Genomic DNA, 25,059 nt, shown 5'->3' with positions numbered 1-25,059 from the left:
ATTTAGGCGCAAGAGCTCCAAATATTCAACGCCTTATGTCCCTTCAATTCAGCTGTGGCTGGAGAAAAGGGGTGTTGATTTCTATGGGGGACACGAACAGTCTATGTGTTTTTATGAGAGTCATTCCACAGCCCATCCAGATACTCAAATGAAACTGGAATTATAGCTTTGCCGTTGTTTTCTTTCAGAGGATTCTCAGGACAGAGAACCATCTCTCATATAGACGCGAGACCGAGTTGTGCTCAGCTGAACTTTCACCTTCTCCTACCCAGTACCAACTGGAATACTTGCAACCCTTTTTTACCCGGCTTTGCTAGGCACAGAAAATATGTTCAATGGATAATTCGGGAAAGAAATTCCTGGTTGTGTCCTGATGAGCATTCAGATAATCGTCTTCTCGGTTACGCGTTGAAGCCTTGCCTGGCTTTGGAGTAGCCGATATAGCCGAAGCACATGGCTACACCACATCTTCGGTTATTTGGCTTCCCTCCCGGCCCGAGCCGCTGCCAATCATTGATGACGTATCGAGTCACTGATTCCATTTCGGTTATCTTCTCACTTTCAGGCATACTGCTGGCCATCATTGATCAAGTAAAGTCTCGCAGTCTGCGCATTGCGAATATTATCGCCCTCATTACTGCAATGGCGACCGTAAGACTGGCATCGAAGCTCTGGAAGAGCCCTACCAAAGTGTGTAATCAGCGTCTTGGCAAAGATTCGTCTGAAATATCGCAACATTGAACGCTAATATTTGATCTTAGTTAATCTCACCACAGCAACTACGATGCCTAAGTTTGCACGAGTACCAATCGCAGGATATTCTGAGAGAGGTAATGACGATGGGCCACTACAGACCCCTTCCAGCCCGCTGACAATCATCACTGTAGTTCGGTGTTCCCGTTCCTCGGGGCAAGCTTGCACGGTCGCCAGCTGAAGTGAAATCGGTCGTATCGGAGCTCAGTAAGTGTATTGAACTCGAGAATAAATGCGCTGAAGTTAACATTCACAGACGGACGCTGTGTTATCAAACCACAAATCATCAGTGGTAGTCGGACTAAGAGCCTCAAAGTTGTCCACAATGCACAGGCAGGTGAGGAAGTTGCCCACGCGATGCTCGGCCAACAACTCAAGACGAACCAAACACCTGTCGATGCTCTCAAAGCCAGCAAGCTCTACGTTTCCGAGGTGGTTGAGTACGATCAGGAGTGGTATTTTGCAATAACGTTCGACCGCGAGAACTACTGCCCCGTCATCATCGTATCCAAGAATGGCGGGGTCGACGTCGAGACGATAGCGAGAGACCATCCCGAGGAACTACACACGGTCAGATTCGGTCTGACGAAAGGCATCACTCCGGAAGTCGTCGACACGGTCTCGACTCATCTCGGAATCTCAGGAGGAGGGCCTGAGGCGGAAGCATTGCGAAATATACTGAGAGACCTATTCAACGTCTTCAAGAGTAGAGATGCGACTTTGCTGGAAGTCAATTCCCTCGTCAAAGCATCAGACGGCTCTTTAGTGTGCTTGGATACCAAGCTGACGATCGACGATGCCGCCGCAAAACGGCAGAAGGAAATATTCGCGTTGAGAGACGCCGAGCACGAGATCCCGGAAGAGGTGGAAGCGGAGAAATACGGGCTGGTTTACGTCAGGATGGACGGCAACATCGGCAACGTTGTCAATGGTGCCGGGCTCGCGATGGCTACCAATGATGCTATCGCCCTTCACGGCGGCGCAAGCGCCAACTTTCTCGACGCCGGTGGCCAGGCTACCAAGGAGACCATGGTCAAGGCGTTTGAGATCATATTGAGGGATGAGAGGGTTAAGACCATCTTTGTCAACATCTACGGCGGTATGTTGAAGGGATGAATCGTCGGCTAGTTCATGTTACTGATCTATGTCACGCAGGCATCACTAGGGGAGATATGATTGCGGAATCCATACTTGGTGCGGCAAAGGAGCTGGGACCGCTGAAAGTGCCCATGGTAGTCCGTCTGCAGGGAACTAATTCCGAGTTGGGGTTGAAAATTGTGAGTTGCCTTGAGCCGCAGAACTACGATGTTCTACTGACACATGTCCACAGCTGGAAGAAGCAGATCTGGGGTTACACACGGAGGCTGACTTTGGTAAAGCGGCTCAGAAGGCTGTTGAGTTGGCAGAGGGCAAATGAAATCCTTCTCGACTTGTGCGAATCGCCAGAGAGCCAAGAGACTCCTCCAAGACGGCAGACCAGAACATCATTTACTTAAATTGATAATCATTTTGAAATCGCAAAATTTCTGTGCCGTGAAAAGTTTTCCTGCGCCTGTCCGATCCGAGGGTTCAATAGCGTCGTTGGCTACGGCGGCTATGCGGGCTCCCGATGTCAATCCTGCGCGGTCTCATCGGGAGGTTGGCAATCGGTGAGCCCGGGTGCCGACATGGAATGATGTGACTTCCAGAACTAATGCCGGTTTATCAACAGGATATCACATTGCATGACAGATTTCCAGGCGCTCGCAACACGCTCAGCAACGGGACTCTCAATCGACCATCAGTGGCGTAAAACATCTAACAACACTAATGCTCGCCAGCCCCAATCGGCCCAAGAAGTCAGAATTGAGTTGGCTGGAACGCGGAGGACGAGCCTCTTTTGGATGGTGTAGCACTGAACTGGCCGCAACGACCAGGCCTCGACGGGTGGTGATGTGCAGCCGGGATGACTTTCCCGTCTTTTAGCTCCCGGTGAGCTGAGGGGTGGAAGCCCCCTCGAGCGTTCGAGCAGGCGATGACAGCATCACTAGAGACGCGAATTGCAAGCGAGGTTGACTGTCGGCTGTGGTGATTGGTCTGGAACATCGCGCCCGAACATCGAACGGGCAACATGTGTGGGAAAAGCAATTCAGGATGGTAAGGAAGGAAAAAGCAAAGCCGTATGCAGTGATTCTGGAAGCGCTGCAATCCCGGCCCTGGTCCGTTTCCCCTGCAGCTCGCCCGCGAGGTCTCGCCATCCTGGGCTTCGGACCCAGTCACCGCGTGTCGGTCGACTCCTCTCGAGAACATGATCACTTGCTGGGAAGTATCTTCGATCCTGGGGAACCTTGAACACGGGGGTCTGTGAGCGTGAGGTATGCGACATGGTAGCATCTTCAGGTAGGCCAAGGTGAGCATCCCTGTGGGAAATCTCATGTTCGTCCCATCGAAGACAGCCGTGCAATCGAGAGCATCGTGACATGATCTGAGTCGCATATCGTGCAACGCAGATTCGAAGTAACAAGCCATCAGGACTCGATTTCAGAGCAACGGACGCATGGCAACGGCTGCTTGCATCCGCTTGCTCTCAGGCACTAACCACCAACTCGCGCGGTCAACACATTAGTTTGCGTGCCTGGCCTGGGCATCTGTCAGCTGCGCAACACAAACAGCTTCTCTATCCCCCTTCTGGAACATTCATTGACCTCATTCAGTGACTTGGCGGTAGCCGACCCGCTTGATATGCAGCTTGCCTGCAGGCTGAGTCGATAAGCAGTGCAGCCCGTGAGGAAAAAGCAACGATCGAACACGACGGATCCACTGACATTGACCTTCTGGGCGAACACCTGCCCCGAGAAACCACCGAATAAGCAAACTGTCCTGCTCGTGGCCGTTGACACCCAGAATGCTGTCTTGGCTGGTTTTCCCGCGGGCTTTCAAAAGAATCGCATTGCCCTGCCCTCGAGTCCTCTCCGTGGTGATGAGCCGTGTTCCTTTCATCGAAGCCACGACACACCCGCGATATGGCGGCACCGACACCGTTGGCAACAGCTCCGTTGAACGCGACGATGGGAAACGGGCCGGCGGCGATCCCCCTCGAGAGACAAAGCCAGATCAGCGTCGTCGCGGTGTCGATTGCCTTCATCATCGTGCCGACCATTGCACTGGTCTTGCGACTCATAGCGAGGCGGATGGCTCACAGAGCTTTGGATGCTAGCGATTACTGCATCATCGTGGCATGCGTAGGTCTTCCTTCCCCTTCGCAAAATTCTCAGACATGGCGAGCTGATCACGCTGTTTTCCAGATCTTTTCGCATGCTCTGCAGCTCGTTTCGATCCTCAGCGTCACGCAAGGTGGTGTTGGGTATCTCTTCCGAGAGATCATCCCAAAACATGGAAGAGGTCCCATCATCAAGTTCCTCCAAGTGCGTGTTTACTCTCCCAACAACTCCTTTTTCGACTTCGGCAGTGATTCTCTATCGACTCTTGGGTTCAAGAACTGATCACCAAGCTTCTTCCTGCAGCTCCTCGTCGTGCAACAGATTCTTTGGGCCGTTAGTCTTAGCCTCTGCAAGATTTCCATCCTCCACCTTTACACGAAGCTCTTCTCCGTCCGTCGCATGGTCCTAGCTGCGAGAATCATGGCACTCTTCACTGTGATCTGGACTGCCGTTGCCGTGCTGGTGGCCTTCTTCATCTGCATTCCCTTGTCGGATAACTGGCTGCTCGATCTCAAGAACCGCAACTGCGGCAACCAGCCGGCTGCGGACGGGACATTAGGGGTCGTGAACCTCATGACGGACATCATTGTGCTCCTCATGCCAGTATCCTACTTGTGGAGCCTTCAACTCGAGAGATTCAAGAAGATTGCTCTGATCGCAACTTTTTCTTTGGGCATCTTGTGAGTGCTTCTCCTTCTCTGCGGTATTCGCTTGCTGGTAGAGATCTCAAGGATCAACATGGACTGATCCTTATAAGTACTTGCATTGTATCTGCTCTGCGGCTCTACTACCTTGCAAACCTGAAGTACACAGACGTGACGTTCGGCATTCCCAACGCTCTCATCTTCAGTGCACTTGAGCCCGGCGTCGGTATCACACTCGCTTGCATCCCGTTCCTCCGACCACTTCTCGGTCGATCCAATTACTCGCCCAAGGGTACCGCGAGATACTACACCACGGTAGAGAGCTCCGATAACACGGGAAGACGTGTTTCGGGCAGGAACGGGCTCGCACTTGTTGGAGATGACTCTTCCGGACATCCTTTACAAGACTACAGGCAGACGGACTCCATGCCCTCATTTCCGAATAAGACGCACACGCGCATAGGAAGCGGTTCCTGAGATAGTCAATAGAGCATGAACAACGGATATCTCTTGATTATAGCTGCTATATTGGTCGACGTGTGTGATAATTATGATGATGAGTTACAACGAATTTTCATCACTATTCAATAAGAGTAGCCGGTTCAGTAACGTCCTCGGGCAGTTTGCTCCATCGACTGGTATAAACCCTTCCATCTTTGATCACGACCAAAACATTCTGCTCCGGCTTATCCAGAATTGAGACATCATCTAACGGGTTCTCGTTCAGAATGATCAAGTCCGCAGCGAATCCAGCTTTGATCTGGCCGAGGAAGTTCTCCTGCCGAAGCATCCTTGCAGAATTGACGGTTGCAGACTGTAGGACCTGCTTATTGCTGAGAGCTTGCCGCCGAATTCCGAACTCTCTGCTTTGCTCCGCCTGCAACGGCCCGAGCAGATCTGAACCGTGGCATATGGTGACGCCGGCCTCTGACGCGATTTTCAGCGATTGGAGTCCTTTCTCGAGGACTTCTTGGTTCTTTCGCTGATTCTCAGGCGGAAGAAATCCCGCATACTTGTCCGAGCCCATAGCATCATACGTGACCAGCGTAGGGGTCAGCCAGACGTTGTTCTTGGCCATGAACTCCGCCGTTTCCTTGTCGATGAAGTTTCCATGCTCGATACCGGTGACGCCATTTTCGACAGCATGGCGAATCGCTCGGGGAGTGTAGGCATGTGCTGTTACCCAGGTGCCATAACTTCGAGCAACCTCGCTGATGGCTTTGATCTCATCGGCCGTGAACTGCGTATTCTCAATCTTATCGGTAGGTGACGCGACACCGCCGCCAACCATGATCTTGATGAAGTCGGCGCCTGTACGTAGTTGTTCTCTCGTCGCTCTTATGCACTCGGGTACGCCGTCGACGACGCTTGAGAGGCCCGCAGTGCTTCCGCAGCACAATTGCTGGTGATCATGGGCCCCTCTTCGGTCGCCGTGACCACCTGTCTGTGATAGAGCTTGGTTGGCGATGAACAGGCGCGGTCCAGGGAACACGCCATCCTGGATGGCCTCCTTCAGTGCGAGAGTGGCACCACCCGTGTCGCGAACCGTCGTGAAGCCTTTGCTCAATATGCGGCCGACAACGAACGATTGCCGAAGATGAGACACAGTGGCATCCATGTTGAAGCCGCCATTGAGACCGGCTTCTCCAGGCACGGAGCTGACGTGCACGTGGCAGTCGATCAGCCCGGGCGACAGGTATTTGCCTTTCAGGTCGACCACAATCGCATCACCGGAGCTAGCACTCGATGCCTCTCCCACGCTCTCGACAAGACCGTCCGAGATCTTCACCGTGGTGTTTTCAATGACTTCTCCTTCGGCCGTATCAACGACATTGGCGTTGACGAACAGATACGTGTTTTGTCGAGGAAGTTTCCAGGGCTTGATGAGCTTCTCCGGAACCGCCGTCTCAGCCTCCGGTCGCCGGGCCGAAGGGCGGGTACCGGATCCGATAAAGACGGGAGTCCTGCGGACCGTCATTGGATCGATTGAGTTAACGATTCGGCGCTGCTGTGTCTAAAAGTTGGCTCAAATATTGAAGAGGATGTTCCGTCGTTTTACCAAGGAGAAAGGTTAAATCTCGTGAGGGGAAGTTGACGTAGACCAGACCGATAAGACCAGATATCGGGCTGTCACCGGAGCGGAGTCGGCCGCGGCGGATTCAACCCCCTTGCCATCAGTGCACCCACCTTCCTGATAGGGCGTTGAGAGACGTGCCTTCAGGTTTTCATAGCGGCAGCCAACTTTTCCCGTGTAACTGCTTGACAAACTTCTCATGCATTGCTTCTGGCATTATGAACGCCTTCGAGCAGACTCGAGAAAGCGCGAATACTCCGGTATTGACGAGAACCATCAGCCGTGACGTTTGGACGGGGTTGCTCTTGATCGAATCGTAATCGAATCGTGATCGTTTCATTCGTCTGTTATGGCGTGCGCAACGTGTTAGCGGCACGCAGTTGTTAAAATCTATTCCTATGTAATTCGGTCAACGATACCAGATGGCCAGAGGACTAGGCTCAGATTGTTCTGATTCATATGGAACCGATGTGGGAAGGGCGGTGTCCTCTTGGGATCTTCCAACACATCCTCTCAGAAATTTCAAAATAGTATGACCTATAGCCTCGTAGTCCTTCCAGACCATACGCCGCTTTATCTGCGAATCAGTACAAGTGCACACCACAGGAAGATCGGCATAGAAGAAAAAGGTTTCCGCCAATTTCCGATGTTATCATTCCGATTCCTGTCTTCCGAGTTCTTGTTAGGAACCGCAGGTCGTCCCATCGTACATAAAGACCGGACGGTAAATGCTATTCCGTTGTATGCGATCGAGCCCTCATCCAATCGGTTTCATCTGCCAAACCTTCATGCTGTGAACATCCACATCATAATCCATATTCCCCGCATCCCCCGCAAAACCGGCAACTTTCATCCTGGAACTCCTCGTCGGCTAAGAAGCAAGTCCCGACTCCAACATCCGATTGTGTGGGGTTGACTATGTCAGAGGGGGGCTGAGTGCCGTTCCGACGACTTGTCCAGCATCAGGTCCGTGGGCCAAGAAAGACGTGGCGACGATCCTGTCCGTCGGCCTTGATTCCGCGTCTGAAAACGTGTTCCGTATGCGTTTCTTATAAGGGCGCAACGTCGTCACTCGCAATAGCAACTTACCTTGTCTCCTTCTTTGTATCGAGACTGCACAATATGGCGACCATTACACCAACCCCAGCGGGTCTCACTGGAGCCACGAAGCTTCCTCGTAGTGGCCTCAAAGTCGAAGCCGGCACTGAACATGTCGAGCACGTCGAGCACATTGAATCTGCTGTCTCTGCGGGTCAGATGACAAACACAACGAAGAGTGAGAGGTTGAAAGATATAGAAACGGTGGCATACGTCGTGGAGGAGGTCCATGCAGACTTCAAGCTGGTTCCAGTCATTCTTGACGAGATTCGGCCAGATGAGGTCCTGGTTGAGATGAAATACAGCGGTATTTGTAAGTTCTAGGTTTTATACTTAAGGTCGCTAAATCTCACGCAACAATATGCTCACGTCCTTTCTGCAGGCCACACGGACGTTGTCACACAGCATGGCGGCCTGCCAATGGTCGAATTCCCAGCAATCTTCGGTCACGAAGGCGCAGGCGTAGTCCGCGCGATTGGCAGTGATGTGAAGATCAAAGACCTCGCAGTGGGCGACAACGTCCTCCTCTCCATCAACAGCTGCGGCTCTTGTGATACCTGCGCAAGTGGCCATCCAGCTTTATGCCCGGATTCTTCAAAAATCAACATTGGCTCTGTGAGAACCAGCGATAAGAGCACGCCAGCAAGGCTTGCCGACGGTCGACCGGTACGGAGCCAATTCTTCGGTCACTCTTCCTTCAGCAAAATGTCGGTCGTCAGCGGCAAGTCCGTGGTCAAGTGCCCCGAGTCCGCAGCGGGACATATGGAGGTATATGCCCCGCTCGGATGTGGGCTCCAGACCGGCGCCGGAACGGTCATGAACATGATCAAGCCGGGCAAGTCCGACTCCCTCGTCGTTTTCGGCCTCGGAAGTGTGGGTCTAGCGGCGCTGATGGCAGCGCGGTACTTGGAAGTGGGACAAATCATCGCCATCGACATTGTTTCTAGCCGCCTGGAACTGGCCAAGGAACTCGGAGCTACTCATACAATCAACTCGAAAGATTTCCCGGATATGGTCAAAGAGATCCAAAGGGTCACAGACGGGGGCCCAACTTTTGCCATGGACTGCACCGGTGTTTTGAAGGTCATTGAGGACACCATCGCGTGTGTCCGGCCCTTGGGCACTGCCGTTCTTGTCGGCGTACCGCCGCCAGCGGCAGAGATTAAGATCGACCCGCAAGCGTTCTTGCTGGCTAACAAACGACTCATTGGGGTCATTGAGGGCGACTCATACCCGCCAGACTTCATCCCGAAGCTAATTAAGATGCACCAGGAGGGAAAGTTCCCTATCGATAGGCTCTGCAAGACATATCCTGCTTCCGAACTGAAGAAGGCAATTGAGGATATGCACTCTGGTGAAGTGAGTATCTACACACGGTCAACTGAAACATGCTAGGTTGCTAATTAGTCTCTAGGTTATCAAACCAGTTATTCATTGGACGTGATATCTTGGGGAAGGGCCAAGTACACATTTGTGGGACGAATCTATGCCCATTGCGAGTCTACGTTCGGGAATTTTGTCAGGCGATGGCGTCTTCAAGAATGTGTCTTGGGCCCAGCGGAACGGCGGAGTGAGTGCGGCACGCGATGTTATCGAACCATGTCTCATACCATTAGTTCTAGACTCTCATCAGGCATCGGCTCTAAACTCAAGTCAAACTAGTTCTGAAACACTTGAAATTTCACCGGATCCAAAGCATTTCCCCATGTTCTCACTGGTTGAGCGCGGAATTGGGCTCTAGGAAGTGAGGTTTGAGATGAGGTTGTTACAGCCGTGGCTCGATGCGTGCCGAAAAGTACCTATCTGTCGTCCTACGCATACAGTTTGCAAATATGGCCAATGCTCACAATTACAAGTGTTTTCTCGAACTCATTCTGAGTCCGTTTGGTTTATTACGTGGCTTACGCTTCGCGCAGCTCTTGCATCTACCCAGTAAAAAGCAATAAAATATGAGGTATTGATAGCACCTCTGACCCATGCTAGTACGCAGTATTGTATGACAGTAAGCAGAATCTCTGCATGAGAACAGAACGTTGGTATTATTTGACGAAAGATTCGTGTTGAAATGTGGTTCAAATATGCACATGATCTTTCGAACTTCGTGCACTGATCGATTCTCGTCATATCTCAGGCAGTCCGAGCCTTTGGCATCACCGGTCGACAGAAATCACCTTCAGCCGTACCGTACCAGTTGAGCCTTGCAATTGCCATGTTTGTCTCTTCCTCCATGAAGTCCCCATAGAACCAAAGCCCCCTGAGTTGCTCGTGGTGTTTCTCAAAATAACATCTGGCCTTTTGTTGCAGCAGCGGTGCTGTGGAACATGGTACGATCCATCCATTGGGGTTGTTAGGATCGTGTTGCAAGGAGGCCCCTAGGATAATATCTTGAGGGACCCCAAAGCTGTCGAATTTGCTGGTAATGCTGTTCCATGTCTCCTCAACCAATTGTTTTGTGTCCATGATGGTAGAGTCGTGCGAAACCTTCTCCGATAGTGGCTCATGATATCGACCGCACCGGTCAACTTGGTGTTTGGCTTCCCACCCGCAGAGAATGACGGCCTTTCCACGGACATCCCCTAGAGTTGGCCATTCTTCCTTGGTACTGGTGTAAAATACGTCGCTATCGCCCAGAATCGATTTCAGGTATTTGTCGAACCTTTCCGGCACCGGGTCGTGAACCATGGAATGGCCTCCCTCTGACCATGGTTTAGTAGCGTCAAACTCGTGGATGCAGGCAGAAGACCAGCTTAGAAACACAACGACTGTCTCGGAATCGTTTTCCTTGAGGAACTCAGTTATCTGATGAATGAAATCTTCCAGATAGCTGTTTGCGATGGTCAAGGGTCCATGTGAAATGAAGTTGCCTTTGCCGCAGGATAACTGGAGTAGTCGAATGCCCTTCTTCAGCTGCTTTGGGATCGAATCGTGATGATGTTGGTGCATCTTCCTGAGCTTCTTCGTGAGCTTCTTGTCGTCCTCCGGCTCGATGTGGACATCTGCGTCGTTGATATTCGTCGTCGATGCACAACTGTGGCGAGTACCCGGGAGTGTCAAAGTTCCGAGGTTCACGTCGTCTTCCAGGAATTGCATCCAGGAGGTCGGCGTAAACTCTTGTCTGGGGCAGGGTCAGACACCTTTCCATCTGCTCAACAACGTTGCGTTATGATTGGAATCAATACCTCCTTTCAAAAACAAACTCCCCCTTCTCACAGTCGAACTTTCCTGTTCCATCTACATATACATAGGCCCTGTGACTGGGTGCGTGTAGATCATCAGCTGGTTTCTCGCGAATATCTCGAGCTCCGCTCAAATCAATTGAGACTTTGAGGGTTGACTTACTTGTCTTTCGTCATGAGCGGATGTGTATAATGGAATGAGCCATAGGAAATGATACGATATTCGTACTGGCACTTGGCTTTATGAAAATAGGTATCAGATCGTATGTCCAAGCTTTCTTGCTTGATCCATCGTGTTCCAGGGGAGAAGCTAAAGTCTCCCCCATTACGAAGCCAAACCACGACGTGGTGTCGAGGGTTCTGGTTCGCAAGGGTCTTGACCCGAGCCGCCAAATGATTCCTGTTGCCTACTGCCATGCTGTGTTGGTTAAGGTTGAGGATGCACAACTGATGGGTTTCTCTCCAGGAAACAAAATTATCATGCTTGCTCTGATCCGAATGTTTTATACATGTCCGTCCACGTGCTGGTCAAGCGACCATTACTTGCAGATGACAGGTTTAGAGGCGTTTAAAAGCCGGCAAAACACGCGCTGCTTTCGCTGGATTGGCGCTGTGCGCGCCTGGTAGCTCGACGCTACTCAAGCCACCCAGCTCAGCAGAAACACGCAAAAGACATGTCTCGGTCTTCAGCTCAGCCTCTGCTTCTGAGACGGTTGCGGTACGATATCTCAAGACATCCACGAAGGACGGAACATTGAAAAACCGGCAGTCAGTAAACACATCATGAATCACTGGAGTTCATGTATATCTCCAGGGCGAACAACTTGTGGAGTCTTTTGGGGTGCATCTGGACAACTTGACAGAACTGTTCGTACACTCATGCCACGTTGTTCTTTGAACTGGATTGAAATCATCTCTATGATTTGAGTAATCACATCAACACCAAAGCTTTTCCGGGTGACTTGAAGAAACTCACAGTATGCAGCACGAAGCGGTGAGTTATTCGTATGCTCTCCAAATTCCATACCTGATAATACCGGCAGGCACCCCCTCCCCTTGTTGGGTCAGTATCCAGCAGTTATATCAACAAACCGACCACGAGCTCACTTGCGTTGGAGCCCCCTAAGATGGATAATTTACACCTCAACAGGTGAGTTAAAACCGCGCAATTTTCGGTTTACTCCGGTCTAATCAGCCGCACTGGAAGCTCGCCATCTACCCTGGACGAAGCACAGTGGAAGATTGTGATGAAAAACTGCAACGTGTTGCATGGTTGGTTTTTCGACTCTCACAGCCGCCAACTGAAGATAGCTCCTAAGCCCGGTTCGTTCAATAATCCAGAAAATTAATTTCTCATCGCCGCTCACACTAGGCAGCTTTTGCTCTGAAAAGAGGGTACAACATGCCTGGTGTAAGTCTGGCATGAACTCTCCTGATACCGTGCGGTCTATGGGACCAGGCCGAGAGTCCTTTCTATGATCTGAAAACGACTCACACAATATCTGTCGGATATTTTATCACGATCTCTCGAGGACCAATCCAAGTCGTGCGTGACTAATAGTGAGCAGAGCCCAGAACTCCTCACGGAAGAAGATATTGCAAGAAGAATGCACCGTGGAGACGCGATTCCCGACTTCTGTGTCAATGATGGCACCAAAATCGATGTCATTGTTGCCGAAGATGACATTAGAGATTCCATGGTTCGAAACAGCTTCGCAAAATCGTCCGTCGATGCGAAAGTGGGCGGCGGCTACGCGGGGATCGGCATCGGCCTTGCAACAGGAACCAATACGCAATTGCAAAATGGCGGGTCAGATGAACACAAGAGATCTGCCCAGAAAATGATAGGACAATACAAGGTATCCCGCTTTTTCCAAATTCATATAAGTTTGAATTGAGATCAAACGCTGAACGGTTACTCTAGCTTCCCCGAGCGACATTGTTTCTGGCTCCCGATGACCTTGTTGCCACGCCTCAGCTCTCAGAACAGGTCAAGAAGATCCGTAGGCACGGTAGTCCGGCAGATATCCGTAAATTTCACAGAACCTTTGGTCAGTTCTCGGAGATATGCCCCTCAAATTTCGGATCTACGTCTAATTCCATGCTCAGGAGAGTTCTTCTCTCATGAGGTAACAGTCGGGGGCATGCTGACTTCCACCAAGACATGGGAAGCCAATGAGCGTAGTACCCAGGAGAGATCCAAAGACGACTTCAAGCAAACTATTGGGCTAGCTATTTCTTCGGTAAGTAGTTGCTGGTATTGTTGGTGAGCTTTAACAAGCAGCTAATACAGTCCTCAGCCTGTGGACGTTGGGGTCGACGCGAAACGAGAGAGCATGGGCAGCACAGACGATAGCTACAGCCGCGGCTACAGAGATAACAGCGAGCAAGTGGTCTTTGAGGCCATTGGCGGCAACACTATCTTGGCTTCCAGGTACGATGTTTCAAGAAAAGCCGAAACCACGATACGATAACTAACCGACACGAAGCCCGCAGCTATGGTGCCAGACAGTTTCAGACTTTGCTAACTGGAGGGCAATTGAGGTAGAGATTGCTTCACAACTTGGCCAAGGAAGTATGCTAAATTCTCTCAGCGGACAGGTCTGCAGAGCATCCTCGAATCCATCACCCAGTGCGATACCATGGAGCTGCGTGGCGCAGCAAAATGGTTCTCCAACGCGATTTCAAGTGAACGCATGTCGGTCTCAATTGACGTCCCCGCCTCTGGTGATCTATTTGCCCAGATTCGTTTCAGAACAAAAACATCAGACAACAGGGATCAATATCTTGTGTATCGTTTTGAAGACCCGGTGAGCATCACGATAATGGACCAGCCTGTTGGTCCTGAAAGGTGAGCTTGTTCGGTCTCAAACAGTCAATTGTGGGCATATTCTTAACTTGTGGGCAGATTTCAAGGTCCCAAGATCAAGCCTTACGACCGGTGCACTTGGACCGACAGCACAACTGGTATCTGGACTATCAAGCATCGAGGAGACGGCAATGTAAGTTTTCCAGTGTGTCTTCAAAAACTCCTCTTTGCCATCGCTGTAATTTTCGCGGTCGGCCTTGCTGCATTTATCGCTTTCACATGGATACCCAACTGAATGGCCCGGCATATCAAAGACATGTGATCTCCACTGACAGGTATCTGTAGAAGTTGAAGGACGGGTCACGGGTCACGATCCGCACAAGCAAGAACTTCAGGTCGCAGTATCTGTCGGTCATTCGCACTTCAGCTGATTTCTTCGCTCCTTGCATAACGACGTCCGGACATGAACCTGTGTGGAGGATTCGCAAAGCACCAAATGTCAAAAAGCCCCTACCGCTTGTGGCTTCCTCTGACTTCCTGAACGATTCGGACTTATTCTGCCTGACCTTCGTATTCGAGGATAATCCACACGGATACCGGGATTTTGCAAGAGACTCCCGCGGATTCAGAAATCGTACATACCCACCTGAGGTGCCAAACAACCGACTGGTGCTTGTTCAGTCAGCTGGAACATCAGGGGGGTGGAAAGATCGCACGGTTTTGCTTCTGGACGATGAGAACAATAACGAGGAAGCCATATCACGCTCGGTAAAGGTTTTCGGGAATGACGTTACGGTCAGTATTGCATCCTTCTGGATGAGTCAACTCGGTAAGCGGATCCTAAAACCCGCTCCTGCTCACTCTCTTGGTTTTGAAAATGGTCTAATTGATATTCTTTAACCTCAGATGGTACTGACGACGACGGGGATGTACTGCTGAAGTTTTCTGATGATAATGAGGGCGAAAGAACCTATGGAGGGAAATCAATGATGATGCCATCCTAACAGTACTGCAATATATTTAGATTGAGTTGTCGACCCTTAGCTATGAATTTACCTCTGCAAACTGTATCTTATATCTCGCCTTTGCACTAATTTCAAGCTGGGCGTTAAATCACTTAAGTATCTTTTGAACTCAAACCTTCTCTTCTTAAAGTGAGGTTTCATTTGTACCTGGATCAAACCAACATGCTCTTTGCGTACTTTTCTTGATCTCCAGCCAAAAAGGCACGCAACACTTCACCCGAGGTCAACATCGAATGTCTCAATGCGATCCAATAAGAGATCACTTCATTTTCTCATCCCAGATATTTGGTTTTCGGACGAAAGTTGTGCCGCGGAGCCTGAGTTTGGCGGACTGACTTACACGGCAAATGGGCCGCAGGCGGCACCAACAGGCAGCAAACAGGCAGCAAACCCCGCTTTGTGTAACGCTCTTGGGGACAATATGTCACCGCCTTCACAGTCTCTAGAAATCAAAACACCTTATTTTGTTTAGTCTAAGAACATCGTTCCGTCTTTTTTCGTTGGTAAATATGGCCGGCCTTCAATTGTCCCTCGGAGATGCGTCTCCCTACGACGCCCAAGCCCTCTGCCCTCTCTTCAACGTTTTGCCTGGAGAGATTCGCAATGAGATTTTTGCCTTGGCTCTCGTCCAGTTCGAGGATGACAATGATGCGTATCCGGAAGATTCGTACTGGTACAGGCCAGGGTTCTCCGGTCCATGCAGGAGCAGTAGCGCATTGTTACGGACATGCAAGGCTGCTTACCTGGAGGGGCAGAAAGTCTTTCTGAAAGAGCTGGAATGGGCCTTCTGGTTTAGTGAGTACTTTCCTATTAATCTGAATGATAAGCTCTGTGTAGGTTGCCGAAGCAGTGGATTGGAGCTGACGTATCATCTGCACCTCAGATCGCGGGCCGGAGGCTTGGACTGGGTCTGTAATTTGCGAGGCCTTCTTCAGAAAGCTCACCTGTCAACAGTCTCGGGACCTCCATAAAGTCAGACTTTTCATGCAGATGTTCAAACTCGAAGACGGAAACTGCCTGGCCTCTCTGTTTCGACAACCCAACTTCAGGCCCGAGACCCTGACGATCACAATCCGTTACTCGGACTGGTGGTACTGGGAAAGCGATACTCCTCTTCGGATGTCCGAGGACTGGCTGGGAAAATTCGATGCCCCCAAAGGCTTGCGGGTGCTGAGGGTCGAGTACGAAACGCTTAGCCGGAAGAAAGAAGAGATGATGAAGATCGTGAGGAGGAATAAGGGGTGGAAACTCGCAGCTACTCGCGACATGGGGCACCTTAGTGCTGATGGAACCGAGCTGTTGGAGTGGAAGTGGAATGGTACAAGTCGGCTAGGAGGTCAGGAATGGAGCCATCATGGAGAGAGTGATACGGTGGAGTATGTTGTTGTGACTGATACATGGCGTTATGTTGACTTTCCTATGTCTGAGGAGGATGCGAAAAGACGCCGTAGATGGGCTTTCATGTAGAGATGCATTTCAATAATGCCGCTTATGGAAACAGGCCCTTGCTTTTCTACTTGACCAGTAGATAAAAATTAGCTATCCAAGCGAATTTAATGAAACCAAACATTTCATATAATAAAAGTTCAGTGCTCATAGCACGGTTATTCTGTTTCTTGACTCTCTATCTAACCTCTTTTGTGATCAATCAAAAGTCTCGTGAATCTCGATTCATCCTACATAAGCTCTGTTGAACAAGGCACGATTTATATCTTCCTCAGATCATACGCCTGCATTGCCTCTCTGGCTGGCAGCCTTGGGCTTACGGGCTATCATATCGGGCGATGATATGTATATTGTTGCAAGGCATACAAGGAACACTCTGATGCGCTGAGGAAGAATACGAAGTGAGCCGCATATATTGGTCTGACTTGCATAGTTCAAACAGTCAACCGAGGACACTAGCGTACAAAATCTCGCCACCTCTAGTACTTACAGCATGCACTAGAAGCAGTGAAGGGCAATTCCCGTCAAGGGTCAGCTCAAAAATATAAATCAACCAGGTCGAGAAGCAATACCGGGAAGCAATTCGTTTCGAATTCCCGAACCAGCATTCACAATGATCGCTTCAGCGCTCGCCATATTCATAGCCAGTCTGGCCCTGACGGGCGTCACAGCTTCGCCAACGACGGAGCCCACCACTCCCGCCACGACCTCTCCCCCGTGCCTCCCTCCCAACTCCATGTGCGGCGTAGAAGCGCAATGGCGCGGCACCTTCTTCGGCCGCAAAGAAGGCCTCGCGAACCCCCAGCAGTGCCTCGAGTTCTGCAACGCAGACCGCACCTGGGGCGAGTGCAAGTCCTTCTCCTTCGACGAGGCCGGCGTCTGCTGGATCCACAACAAACCGGCCTCCGAGATCACGAACCCGAAAGCCGGCAGTGACTACTGGATCTGGGACAAGGAGTGCTGGGAATGCGGCGAGCCGGGTCCCGTCGATCAAGTGCCCACGCGGACGACCTCCGCCACCACCGCCGTCGAGACCTGTCTCTCGCCGACGGCCAAGTGCGAGGTCGAGGCTGTTTTCACGCCTGATGAAGGGGTAACGAGCTGGGGGACGTATACCGGGACTCCGGGCACGGAGAATGGTCCGTACGAGTGTTGGGAGATGTGCACCGATGCGCGGAGGCCGAGGAATTGCCAGTCGTTCTCTTGGGACCCTAGTACGGGGACGTGTGTGTTTTACGGCTTCGGCTTCGATCAGACGTTTTCTTCCTTGCCTGGGAGTGGTCTTTGGGCTTGGGATACTGGATGCTGGACGTGTGGTGTTAGTGGATATATGTGATCGAGACATATGTCGACATCAAGCCCAAATCGTCGCGTTAGGGGGAGAAATACGATGTGCAGTAGTTTTTCTAAGAATAGAAAAGAAGGTCTTGATGAATATCAAGACTGGAAATAGCAGATACGTTAAACTTGATAGTTCAAGAAGCTCTGATCGACCGACATGATGGTGCCGTCAGTGACTCGTACGACCTGGAGGATATTCGGACAACTCCAGCCGACAAGGCTTGAGAGAATTCTAAACACTGTTCCAAGTTCTTCTTTACTACACTAGTACACTATAGCTTATACTTCCCACGTCTCAGCCGAGTCCTTCCGTGTCCATGTCAGCGTTACTCCATCCAGCTTTGCGTAGCCGCCACCATCCACCTTCCCCATTCTCAGCTGCATGCTAAATCTCATCAGTGCACATATGCTGTTTCTAAAAGTTTCAACTCGCGCATTTAATGATGAGCTTAGTAAACTAGTGAGCTCATCACCGTACTCGTGGTTGTGTCTTCCCGTCGAGTTCCGCCCGCCAAGGCCACGCCATCGGATATCGGCTCTTTCATCTTCTCAAGATGATGTGATTCACCTTTTACTGACCCAGGCTACTGCAACGTTGTACCCGTTATTCGGTCTTTTCAGAGTAGAAATACTTAGATACTCAGTATCGACACTTGCTGTCTCAGGCGAGTCGGTGTGCAAGTGAGTTCATCATGCCTCTCCGATCTCCGGCTCTCGAGGCTTCCGTGAGACAGAGAAGCCAGCCGTCTTACTCTCGTATGTCTCAATCTCTTTCCATGATTCTAAAATCTGCATTGCTATCGTGAGAGTAGACTCGCATCTTTGACGTGATGGCAGTCACGGCCAGGTCTCCCATGCCCTCTCGCATCGGAGAGCATAAACGACCAATCAGATCACCACGCCCGACTCTTCCCGTGTCTTACACCCAGATCACGATGTCGACGCAGATATTTCAGCTCGGCTTACACAGCCCCTCCATCACTACGAACAGTCCCTCACCACTCCCGACAGCTCTCTGTCATGAAGCCCTCACAATCACCCCGAGTCTTACTCTTTCCCACCCTCATCCCCAAGCCCCCCAACTGAGACCCGACTCACCAACCCTCTCGTCTCAGGGAAAGCTTGAACTTCGTGTTCTGAACCTCTACAGTAGAAAAGCTCCCGCGACTGTGCCGCTGTCTCACTCTCACTCCCCCCAAAATCCACGGGAATACGATGCCTACCAAAACTCAGCCCTTTCAACGGCTTAGGCCTAATCGAATCGCGCCTTCATGCAAGCCCTTCAAAAAGCCTACTCTGCGCACATAACCTTGACAAGGACCACCTTTCTCAAGCCACGCGACGCACGCCTCTCAAGCCTCCGAAAGGATTGCATCTCTTACCCCGCCTCGTTCAGAAGCTCGCTCAGCTCGTGCTCCAACTGAGCCTCCTCCACACGGCTCGTCGTCATCTGCAGGTAGGCTTTCCGCCAAAGCGGACGTCCCTATTCGTTCGTAGGGCTGACCTCTGCCGTGCGCGCATCTTCCCTAGTTCGTTGAGCTCTTACGTTACATTGTCATCTCTGATAAGTCTCCGCCAGCGGCTTCGCTTCGATATGCCGTGTAACCTACATTGCCGGCGAAAAAGCTCAGCTCAGCTTTGATGCGGGGGGGGAGATGGCGAAAGGGCTGCAGGGCTGATCCGGAGGATTACCCGACGGGCGGCAGTCCCGTGTCCGGGCGGTGCGTGATGATGATGATGCTGTCTCCGAGCTCGCGGCTGGATGTCGGTGTGAGGGCTTGTGGTGTGCTTCCACATTTTGCTATTTTGAGATGGATTTTGGAAATTCGTGTGTTTGTTCTGTTTGAACCCGTGATGCGCTCTGGAAGTGTCCGAGCTAGGAGAAAGCCACGACGCCCAGCCGGTGAGGTGATGAGGACGAGGTCGCGATACTTGACTCGTCGTCGAGGACCGTGATGGTGCTGTTCAACAGTCTATAAGAGACTGATCGATTCCTCCTTCCACTCGATCTCCTGTATCTCATCACCATCGCCTCCCAGTCCACCAAGCAAACAATCAAACCTCAACCCCTTACAAAACCCACATCCCCTCAACTCCCACAACCATGTTCTCCAAGCTCATCCTCACCGTCCTCGCCGCCGCCTCCGCCGCCCTCGCCGCCCCCCTCGAGGCCCGCCAGTCCCCCTCCTACTTCACCCCCTCCGCGACCTTCCAGTACTCCGTCCGCGACGGCGCCATCTACCCGGCCGGCTGGGGCTACGTCGCAAAGTACCCCCAGAACCAGGGCTACGACTACACCACCCTCCTGACCTTCACCTACCCGCAGGCCGTCGCCGGCAGGAAGTGCCGCCTCGAGTTCGTCGCCGACTCCGGCAGCGTCTACGCCTACGGCTCCCGCCAGCTCGACGTCTTCACCTCCCTCCGCCCCGCCCCCGCCGGCGGCGCCTCCGGCTGGCCCCCCGGCAACCAGCGCGACGCCAACCTCGGCCGCCTCGCCGTCCCCGAGTCCGGCGCCGCGACCTGGAGCGCCAAGTATGGCGCGTATCTCACCGAGTTCACCGACTGCAAGGCGCCCGGGACCGTCCAGGGGCTCGAGCTCGTGGGGGTCAGTGATGAGGATATCGTCTCGTTCCCGCCCTCTGCCGTCCGGATTGCGTATCAATGAGATGTGCCGGTGACGAGGTGATGGTCGAGTGGGGGGTTTTTGTGAGACGGGGTTCTGGGTGGTCTTCGATTCTTCTTCACTCATTCGAGCCGATTTGGGCATATTTTACTCGTTTGGTATCTGGGATAGGCGTTTAGCAAGCGGTTGGGATTATCACCACGGTCCTTTGGCACCAGCAAGGAAATGCATTTTTTTAGACACCTCCATTCCCTCCTTCTCGCTCCATAGCATGAGAATAATTGTACTTACATGCTCTGCGACTCCCATCTTCTCGGGAAACCCCAACGTTGACCGCTTCTCGCCCGTGACGAACCCAACGCCAAAACAACGCCCCTCACCATGCAAAAACCGCCTCCCATCACGCCCCCCAAGCATTCACCATCCCCTTCAACGGCTTACAATCGGCCTTGTGAGTCTTCCAATCCGCCGTCTGACACTCCTGTTCTCAAAGTCAGCACAATCACCCAAGCCCTCTCCATCTCCAAACTCACCTTCCCGCAATACCTAACAACACCACACCCCGTACAACTCTTCACGCTCCCCTCCGTCCTCCCGCACCCGGCACAGACCCTCTCGGCCGGCACATCCCCTCCCCCCTCCCCCTCCCCCTCACCTCCCTCCCTCACGGCCCTGCCCAGCTCGAAAACCCTCTCGAGCCCCGCGGGGACGTACTTCACCCCCGTGCCCCTCCCCTCCGCGACCCGGACGAACCCCTTCTTCCCCTCCCGCGGCGTAGTCCGCGTCGCCCGCGGCACCACGATCGTCCAGCCCGTCCTGACGGGCCGCAGGTCGACCCCGCGGTCCTCGAAGGTGATCGCGAACTCGTCCCCCGCGCGGTCCGAGACGACCACGGTCGGTTTCGTTATGGTCATGTTCTGCTTCACCTGCGCGACGAGGAACCACTCCTCCCGGGCGTCCGGGGCGGAACCGCCGTCATCCTCGATCGGGAGGGCGTCGAAGGCCGGGAAGGTCGTCGTGTTGGAAAAGTCCGGGATCGGCATTGTCGGGCGGGCGGCGTGTGTGCGGGGGTCGCGTTTTCGGAGGGGGTACCCTACGGAAATCGGGATGAGAATGGTGGTATTAACTGACGAGCGAAACGTCAGGTCGGCAAAGAAAATAGAACCCGATAATCGTTTATCGCTATTGAAACACAAGTACAAGCAAAGCGTCAATCTATCAGATGACCCAACCGCTAAAATTAGACAAGACGGCTATGAGCAAGGTGATCTAAGTGAGAAAGACGTGTTGTGTCAATGAGATGGGCGCCGAGAGTGAGTGAGAATGCGGGTTGAGTGAGAGATTGATTGAGAGAGGGACGGACCAACGGACCACGCGATGAAACCTCTCGTCTGGTTGGCTAGCTAAGTCTCCTTCCAGTGGGCACCGGCAGAGCGAACGAGAACCGACCGGGAAAACGTCGGCAACAAATAGAAAACCCCTTGGCATTTCCAAAACCTTCTTCCTGGGCTGGACGGCGTAAGAGCCCTGAAACGGCTCCCGACGCAGGATATTGGACGACATCTTCGACATGACGTAAACTGTAACGCCGGGGAAACATGTGTGGAAGGCCCGGAAGCGTGTGCGCTGCACAGAAACACCGCAGAGAGTTCGCGAGTGCAGGTGTCAACCGCAGGCGCGCCTGAATCCCGACTTCGGACGAGGTGGCGTCATGGCGTCGGCTCCCCTTCAATGCATTCAGTTTCACCGTTTTTTTGAAGACGCGTCCTGGCCAGGTTGGTTGAGGCAAAAGGGAAAGTTGCTCCGTCGCAAGTGTCGCGGTCGTCTCAATGACGAGTTGTCTATTCGAGGTAACTATGTGTTGTGTAGCAGGGCTACATTATAGACTACAAGGTTTCCCACGATCACGGGCTATCCAACACCCATCGACGGGAAAACCTGGGACTCTAGGACCGTAGTGCCCCGTCCACCCGGGCGAATGTACTACAAAGACAACGCCAAAACATCCAATCAACCCTGGCCTCCATCGGCCGACGCCTGGTACATCCCTAGAGTACGGGTCCCGATGAGCTCGGCGACCCGCCAGCAAGGCCGTGGCAATGCTGCGTGCGAAATAGCAAGAAATCAAGTCGTTATATGCTGCGCACCCATTATGCTCCGAAACTCATCCACCCAAACGTACCTGTGGCACCTGCCAAGACCAAGAAGGTCAGGATGCCGGCGCCGGCCTTGTCCGCCGTCGTAATCGGGCTGTTGTGGACGCTCAAGTCGTTGTTCGAGTTGCTGCCAGCGTTTGGATCGCCGACTGAAGTTCCTCCAGTAGAGTTCGATACGGGGGCCTTGGCCTGGCCGATGAGGAGCGATGATACGGCGGCCAAGACGTTCATCTGCTGACCGGCTCCAATCGTGCCGTCGTACACACCCGTGCTCCACTTGAAGCCGCAAGTGCGCTGGTTCGCCTGACCCGTGCATTGCTTGACACCGGCCTCGGCTGATGTCTTCAGGATAGGGAGGATTTGATCGGCGGTGTAAGGAGCGATCTGGGTCATGACGGACATCCAACGAGCGACATAACCCTTGAAACTCAACATGTCGGTAGTGCAAGTGTTGTGCTCCTCACAGGCGACCTCGAACGCGATGTTGTTGGGGAAGAAGACGTTCAAGGTGCCCTTGATGAGACCGTCCAGACGAGTCTTCCACTTCGCGTCGCCGTCCGTCTGGGTCCGTGTTAGAAGCAAGCATTGAGTTTTGGGGCTGAGGGGGTCCTTACGTAGTTGTACATGTTGGCGGCTCCGAGCAAGAAAACGCCGTTGTTGTAAGAGAACTGAGCCTTGTTGATATCTGTACAGTTGTGCTCGACGTGACCGCCGTCAAAAATGTTGTAATCAGCATCGATGAATCCGACTGTCTCCATCCAATCCCACGTCTTCTCGGCCCAGTCGGAGTAGGTAGTGTTCTTAGTGTAGCGAGCCAATCTGGCACCGATGTTGAAGAAGACGCCGTTGGCAATACCTGCGACTGGTCAATGGTATGTCAGATTATCAGCAGTCCGGTAAACCCACTGTTCTTGTAGTTGTATCCGTTGTTGGACAGCGGAATTTGCCAGCGCAGGCCACCACCGCAAGTGTCGTCGTGTCTGTCCGGGCTGGCCATGGTGTTGAAGACAGCTTGGGCTAAAGCGAGCCACTGGGGCTGATCGGTCGGGGGGTTCGGGAAGTTGTTCTCGGCGGCAGTCATGGCGGACATACCCCAGAACCCTTGATCGTCGTTACCGAGAGATGCCGTGTAGTTGGGAGGCATGTAATCGCGGTTAGGTCCGACTTGATGCAGCATAGCCTGCATCACGACGTCGTTGTAAGTAGCATCGCCCGTCAAGTGCCAGTAGTCGATCATCGTTCCCCATAGAGCACCGGCCTCCCACCAGTAGTAATCACCGTTAGGCGGCGGGCCAGGCAAGATACCGGGAGTGTGTCCAGTCAAGTTTCCATCGTAGAATTTCATGGTGTCATAGGCGATATCCCTGGCTGTTGCCTTGATGTCGTCTGTAGACTGTTAGTAGGGTCGCGGAGAAGATCGTCGTCGATCGTTCGGGGATGTGGCGGGCGAGACCGTACCGGTGGAGGCGATGGAGAAGGCGGCATTGGCGATGCCGCTGGAGAGGAAAAGCGCCGTCGCGGCGCTGGCGACGAAAGAGGTCTTCATGGTGACGACGGTCGAATGACGTGTGCGGTTGGAAAGCGAGCGACTGGGAGAAAACGGGAGAAAGGAAAAGGACCGGGTGGGAAGTCGAGTCCCTCGAGTTCGGTAAGGCGAGACGATGCTAGGGTCGTATCATGCGAAATAAATGGATCGGTCCCTCGACGTTCGGTGGGCGAGTATGTGGACGAGGCGGAGGTGGAGTTGAGAAGACGCAAAACGAGGGTTGGAGAAGGGAAAGAGATGAACTGGGACGTTGAAGGGGAAGTACGAAAGAAGACGGGAGGCAGGGCTGGGAAGAATGAGTGGCAGAGTGACAGCGAAGGGGTGGTGCTAGTTTGGACTTGGTGGTCGGGCGATTGCAAGCGCGAGTGTGTCTATTTACCTACCTAGGTGTACTATGTAGGTGCAGGTTCCCAGAGCGAGCAGGGAATGTACCGATACGGGGCTTCATGGGAGACGGAGGTGGGAGCAGGGGTCCTGGGGAGAAGACTTCGGGTAGGTGGTACTTGAGGAGTCATGTCATGTCACCACGAACACCGGGCGGCACATAAGGGAGGGAGACACTCCGTAATCGTACCCAACACCCGAGCATGAACTGTCGCTCTCAAAGCGGGCAGACAGTATTCGCAAGCCAGGCACAACTGAAGTGCCTGAGGTGCTGAGGTAAGGTAATGAGCCCAACATCGAAATGGCAGGAATGCGGATTGTCTCAGCGATGGACAATAGGCGCAGTGGCTTTCCGACGGACCCTCGATAGCGTCTTAAACGGGCGGGCTGGCTGGTTGAAGTGAGCAGAAAAGACGAAATATTTCATACTGCAATTCTCCCTGTCCTGTGTGTTGTTTCTGCAGTAGAGAGTGACGGACAGCAGATTCTGTGCATGCCACGCAGCGCCCAGGCGCGCCAAGTCGCCAACGAGGAAAACAAGCAAATTCCAAGTTTTCCCAGCGTCTTGTCCCGTGGTCTTGGCGATCCAAGGACAGGGTCGCCATTCAGGGGTCCGGGGGGGGGGGGGGTCGGGCGGTGCACGGCTACCGCATGCCGAGCAATTTGTCTTGGCTGGGGTTTTCCATCGACGATTCTTATTGTTCCTCTGGGCTGAGAAGTCAATTGAGGGCAGCTGAGAACCAGTTGATTCCGTCTCGTATTCCAGACGAAACGCGCAAAGGTG

At 52.6% G+C, this 25,059-nt stretch overlaps 8 protein-coding genes across 8 annotated transcripts; 5 read left to right on the top strand and 3 right to left on the bottom strand.

Annotated features, from left to right (window-relative positions):
• Window positions 1–1,110: 1,110 nt before the first annotated feature.
• Window positions 1,111–2,170, top strand: CkaCkLH20_01857 (uncharacterized protein; the record flags this gene model as incomplete). Its single annotated transcript, XM_038884576.1, has 3 exons — window positions 1,111–1,852; window positions 1,909–2,030; window positions 2,084–2,170. 3 exons carry the CDS (start codon window positions 1,111–1,113, stop codon window positions 2,168–2,170), a joined length of 951 nt encoding a protein of 316 aa, XP_038750276.1.
• A 1,585-nt stretch (window positions 2,171–3,755) lies between these two features.
• On the top strand, window positions 3,756–5,074 carry CkaCkLH20_01856 (uncharacterized protein; the record flags this gene model as incomplete). The annotated part of the gene is made up of 4 exons (XM_038884575.1): window positions 3,756–3,974; window positions 4,038–4,157; window positions 4,257–4,633; window positions 4,711–5,074. The coding sequence occupies 4 exons, from the start codon at window positions 3,756–3,758 to the stop codon at window positions 5,072–5,074; spliced, it is 1,080 nt and encodes a 359-aa protein (XP_038750275.1).
• Window positions 5,075–5,177: 103 nt separating this feature from the next.
• On the bottom strand, window positions 5,178–6,575 carry CkaCkLH20_01855 (amidohydrolase; the record flags this gene model as incomplete). Its single annotated transcript, XM_038884574.1, has 1 exon — window positions 5,178–6,575. The coding sequence occupies one exon, from the start codon at window positions 6,573–6,575 to the stop codon at window positions 5,178–5,180; it is 1,398 nt and encodes a 465-aa protein (XP_038750274.1).
• A 1,218-nt stretch (window positions 6,576–7,793) lies between these two features.
• Window positions 7,794–9,213, top strand: CkaCkLH20_01854 (uncharacterized protein; the record flags this gene model as incomplete). The annotated part of the gene is made up of 3 exons (XM_038884573.1): window positions 7,794–8,082; window positions 8,152–9,128; window positions 9,184–9,213. 3 exons carry the CDS (start codon window positions 7,794–7,796, stop codon window positions 9,211–9,213), a joined length of 1,296 nt encoding a protein of 431 aa, XP_038750273.1.
• A 683-nt stretch (window positions 9,214–9,896) lies between these two features.
• On the bottom strand, window positions 9,897–10,859 carry CkaCkLH20_01853 (1-phosphatidylinositol phosphodiesterase; the record flags this gene model as incomplete). The annotated part of the gene is made up of 1 exon (XM_038884572.1): window positions 9,897–10,859. The coding sequence occupies one exon, from the start codon at window positions 10,857–10,859 to the stop codon at window positions 9,897–9,899; it is 963 nt and encodes a 320-aa protein (XP_038750272.1).
• A 1,693-nt stretch (window positions 10,860–12,552) lies between these two features.
• CkaCkLH20_01852 (uncharacterized protein) lies at window positions 12,553–17,791 on the top strand (the record flags this gene model as incomplete). Its single annotated transcript, XM_038884571.1, has 10 exons — window positions 12,553–12,804; window positions 12,870–12,996; window positions 13,055–13,188; window positions 13,246–13,379; window positions 13,435–13,489; window positions 13,540–13,796; window positions 13,854–13,947; window positions 15,734–16,097; window positions 16,870–17,364; window positions 17,700–17,791. 10 exons carry the CDS (start codon window positions 12,553–12,555, stop codon window positions 17,789–17,791), a joined length of 2,004 nt encoding a protein of 667 aa, XP_038750271.1.
• Window positions 17,792–19,670: 1,879 nt separating this feature from the next.
• On the top strand, window positions 19,671–20,231 carry CkaCkLH20_01851 (uncharacterized protein; the record flags this gene model as incomplete). Its single annotated transcript, XM_038884570.1, has 1 exon — window positions 19,671–20,231. The coding sequence occupies one exon, from the start codon at window positions 19,671–19,673 to the stop codon at window positions 20,229–20,231; it is 561 nt and encodes a 186-aa protein (XP_038750270.1).
• Window positions 20,232–20,626: 395 nt separating this feature from the next.
• Window positions 20,627–23,891, bottom strand: CkaCkLH20_01850 (glycosyl hydrolase family 76; the record flags this gene model as incomplete). Its single annotated transcript, XM_038884569.1, has 6 exons — window positions 20,627–20,670; window positions 20,845–21,315; window positions 22,372–22,906; window positions 22,960–23,201; window positions 23,252–23,731; window positions 23,804–23,891. 6 exons carry the CDS (start codon window positions 23,889–23,891, stop codon window positions 20,627–20,629), a joined length of 1,860 nt encoding a protein of 619 aa, XP_038750269.1.
• Between the last annotated feature and the right edge of the window lie 1,168 nt (window positions 23,892–25,059).

The sequence above is a fragment of the Colletotrichum karsti genome, assembly GCF_011947395.1.
Source record: "Colletotrichum karsti strain CkLH20 chromosome Unknown Scaffold4, whole genome shotgun sequence".
In the NCBI taxonomy this organism is placed as follows: Eukaryota; Fungi; Ascomycota; class Sordariomycetes; order Glomerellales; family Glomerellaceae; genus Colletotrichum; species Colletotrichum karsti.
Note: the sequence above shows the minus strand (reverse complement) of the source record. Positions and strands in the feature narration are given on the sequence as shown.